The sequence below is a fragment of the Hemibagrus wyckioides genome, linkage group LG02, assembly GCF_019097595.1.
Source record: "Hemibagrus wyckioides isolate EC202008001 linkage group LG02, SWU_Hwy_1.0, whole genome shotgun sequence".
Taxonomy (NCBI): domain Eukaryota; kingdom Metazoa; phylum Chordata; class Actinopteri; order Siluriformes; family Bagridae; genus Hemibagrus; species Hemibagrus wyckioides.
The window spans coordinates 25,378,928-25,383,159 of record NC_080711.1 but is presented as its reverse complement, the minus strand read 5'-3'; the positions used below and the strand labels follow the sequence as shown (position 1 = coordinate 25,383,159).

At 44.0% G+C, this 4,232-nt stretch overlaps 1 protein-coding gene across 2 annotated transcripts in view; it reads right to left on the bottom strand.

Annotated features, from left to right (window-relative positions):
• Positions 1 to 452: 452 nt before the first annotated feature.
• rac2 (Rac family small GTPase 2) overlaps positions 453 to 4,232 on the bottom strand; it is a 25,789-nt gene continuing 22,009 nt past the window's right edge. For both annotated transcript variants that reach the window (XM_058375309.1, XM_058375319.1), the window contains 3 exons: positions 1,669 to 1,828; positions 966 to 1,097; positions 453 to 821 (listed from right to left, as the gene is read on the bottom strand). In XM_058375309.1, coding sequence (XP_058231292.1) covers positions 967 to 1,097; positions 1,669 to 1,828 — 291 coding nt within the window. In that variant the 3' untranslated portion in view covers positions 453 to 821; position 966. The remainder of the gene's footprint in view (positions 822 to 965; positions 1,098 to 1,668; positions 1,829 to 4,232) is intronic.

Sequence of the window (4,232 nt, the reverse complement as noted above, 5' to 3'; positions counted from 1 at the left end):
CTGCGTTTCAGATCTAAAACCATGACCTTTCATCTCTGTAGTGGACACAGTGTCACAAGGTGCTACTCTGCCCCCTACTATTCACATTACACCTCACACATTCACAGCACTGACTGGTCACTGATTATTCTGTAAAATATAAGCCTCCAGCTGAATTGTTCTTCATCTGCACCATGAACTACTGAAGAGATCTAGAAGTGCAGGACATGAGACGAGCAGGTCTTCTTTGGAAAGCCCCATGGTTTCATGCTGGTGTGTAGAATGGTACAGTTGGCATTATGTGATCTGTGTTATTAAAATAGACTGAGGTGTGTTTGTGCTGCTGTGGTCATTAATTACAGCCTGGATAACCTTCTGCAAAGGAACACCAGGTTCTGAGGGATAAACAGATCTGACTGGAAAATAGGGGGCGTTTATTTTCACATACCTATTAATAAACATAAGTGCAAATGTGAGCTCCTGTTTCAGCTTTATTTATTTTATATGTTCTACAGAGATTAAAAACAGAAACATCCAGAACATCATGGGGTTTTCGGGTTAAACTACACCCACGTTTTATACCGAGAAAAAATAAAGGATTTTTTATATCCACAGAAAAATACACAATACAACATCAGGTCATGTCTAAAAGCACACTCTCACTTCTGCTCTGCAAATAAACACCAGAACACCTTCAATATCTACTCTTCTTCTTCTTCTTCTTCTTCTTATTATTATTATTATTATTGCAGAATGAAACCATCACACATGTATCTCTGCTGTAATAAAACTCCACCTAAAGGATTTCAGTTGATCTTCTCATCTCATCAACTCCTGAAGATCTGGAGAGAGAGAGAGAGAGAGAGATATTCCATCACACCAGGGTTCAGGCTCTGCAGCTTTCACTTGTCCAGGAGCCAAGCTGAATTATCATATAACCAAACCTGCTTCATCATCATCATCATCATCATGGTTGTGTTTCTCACCTCAGAGCAGTGAGCAGGAGCTCTTTTTCACTTTAGTGGGCTGGGGGCAGAGTACGGCTCTGATCGCTTCATCAAACACCGTCTTCAGTCCACGCTGGGTCAGAGCCGAGCACTCCAGATACTTCACCGCATCTACACACACAGACACACACACACACACACACACACACACACACATACACACACAATGTGAGTTGAGTGTATGCAAAAAATTTAATCAAGACACACTGACTGTTTACTCACTTACACACTGACTCACTGGAAACATTTAAACAGTAAATGTGACATGGTGTGTGTGTGTGTGTGTGTGTAAATTCCATGATCACTAAATCACCATGGCAGCCAGTAACACCCAGCATCTCACTCATAAATGTTTCTCTAAAGCATTTTCCTTTGATAAAGGCAGTAAATTACAGAAAGAAAGCGAGTCTATCATTAGTGCTGTAAATGCCGACTCATCACACGCTCTCCTTCAGCCCCACATGAGGAACCGAGCTCTACTCTCTCCTAGAGCTGATGTGTGACATGAACTGCACATGAACTGTAGCTTCAGTGGAAACCTGGTACATGAACAGGTCAACAGAGTTCACCTTTAAAACACTGATGGACGTCAAGTACCATGAATTAAAGCTTCAACATTTCACACTCAAGGTAGAGAAGATTAGATTAGATCAGATTAAATCAGATTAGATTTTACACTCACCGATCTCCTTGGCCAGAGCAAGGCCTTGTGGGTAGGTGATTGGAGCCAGTTTCTTCTCTTTCAGCTTCTCAATGGTCTCCTTCTCGTCCCTGAGATCCAGCTTGGTGCCAACCAGGATGATGGGTGTAGAGGGGCAGTGGTGCCGCACCTCGGGGTACCACTAGAGGGCACATATGAGCAGGAGGATGTCAGGGGTATTGCCAGATATTCAGTTATTCAGGATCTGGTGTGAAGGTGTGCGGCGGTGCTTTAGTGCTTAAACCACACTCCTGGTTTAGTTTTTTTTCCCCTCACTACATTAAACCTGTTTATAAAGCATTTTTTTCAAGCTTTCTTCCTCTAAATCCCATTAGCAAGAAATTTCAAAGGAGTTCATAAAAATAATGGCTGCCTTCATTAGCGCTGAACACATCTGCACATTTAGTGTCTTGTTTATTTTTTCCTCCTCAGCGCTGTTATGTAACGCTTAGCAGAGAACTGCAGCGCTAACGACATGCTAATGAACTTTCTGATCGTCTTCACTACAGCACGCATTAGCATGTTAGCGAGAGCCATGTGACCCCCTCCACCCCGTCTCCGTTAGCATTCTTCTCTTCCTTAAATAGATTATAATTTGTCTTCTCGGCCTCGTCTAACATAATACAGCCTACATTTGCATACGGACAGTGTTACCATGGCGACCGCTCAGTAGGGGAATATAACAGCATCCAAACTAATAATGGAAATAAAACATGAGGGCAAAAAGAACAAAATAACAGCGTTAGAGCGGGATTTCTGTCTGGTTCTGTGAGAGGAGCAGCGTTAATAAAGAGCGATTAAACCTAATGAAGAATCAAAGGCCGAGATTGTTGACGTGTTTACTGCTGGAGCCTTTCTGTATTAATACACATCACGATCACTTTATCCTCCTGCTTGTGCTCCGAAATGCCAGTGTGTATGTGTGTGTGTGTGTGTGTGTGTGTGTCCACATGCATAATAACACACTCCATTCACACGCCTTTTCTTTTCTGATACACTTATTATCTTCATTAAATTAGTTTTTTCCACATCAATCAGGTTTCTGACTTTTATAAACACACACACACACACACACACACACACACAGTAGCTGATTTGATTTGAAGGATCTGATCTTATCTCCATCAGAAGGGTATCTTTAATAAAAGTTTGGAGCTGAGAGATGAGAGCTTTATGAATAGTCTAGGAGCAGGGGTAAAGAGATTCTCTTCTGCTGAAATCATCCACAGAGTAGACCTTTATCTTCACAGCTGATCAGATTCACACACAACCCACAGAGCACATGTCCGTGTAGGGCAGAGACTCGAGTGGGATTACACCAAAAATCTAATTAATTAAATAATTAATAGTGTGCTAATCTGTTTATCTCCTAAGTATTGCTAGCACATGAGCACACTCAAAACTGTTTGGAATGGATGGGTCAGAGGGGGCTTCAGGGTAGGTCAGGGTAGTTTAATGTGGGTTGTGGGTGTTTTTGGGTGGGTCAGAGGGGCCTTCAGGGTAGTTTAGGGTGGGTCAGGGTAGTTTTATGGTAGGTCAGAGCGGGTCAGCTGGTTTGCTCTGCATTATATGGATGTTCTCTACTACAGTGTAGATGAAGTTCTGGGACAGTAAATTCAGTGATCCTGCAAGCTCTGCCCCAGTCCCGCCCCTGACACACTCTATCTATCTATCTACACTATATTGCCAAAAGTATTCGCTCACCCATCCTAATCAGAATCAGGTGTTCCAATCACTTCCATGGCCACAGGTGTATAAAATCAAGCACCTAGGCATGCAGAGTGTTTTTACAATCATTTGTGAAAGAATGGGTCGCTCTCAGGAGCTCAGTGAATTCCAGCGTGGAACTGTGATAGGATGCCACCTGTGCAACAAATCCAGTCGTGAAATTTCCTCGCTCCTAAATATTCCACAGTCAACTGTCAGCTGTATTATAAGAACGTGGAAGTGTTTGGGAACGACAGCAACTCAGCCACGAAGTGGTAGGCCACGTAAACTGACGGAGCGGGGTCAGCGGATGCTGAGGCGCATAGTGCGAAGAGGTCGCCAACTTTCTGCAGAGTCAATCGCTACAGACCTCCAAACTTCATGTGGCCTTCAGATTAGCTCAAGAACAGTGCGCAGAGAGCTTCATGGAATGGGTTTCCATGGCCGAGCAGCTGCATCCAAGCCATACATCACCAAGTGCAATGCAAAGCGTCGGATGCAGTGGTGTAAAGCACGCCGCCACTGGACTCTAGAGCAGTGGAGACGCGTTCTCTGGACTGACGAATCGCGCTTCTCCATCTGGCAATCTGATGGACGAGTCTGGGTTTGGCGGTTGCCAGGAGAACGGTACTTGTCTGACTGCATTGTGCCAAGTGTAAAGTTTGGTGGAGGGGGGATTATGGTGTGGGGTTGTTTTTCAGGAGCTGGGCTTGGCCCCTTAGTTCCAGTGAAAGGAACTCTGAATGCTTCAGCATACCAAGACATTTTGGACAATTCCATGCTCCCAACTTTGTGGGAACAGTTTGGAGCTGGCCCCTTCCTCTTCCAACATGACTGTG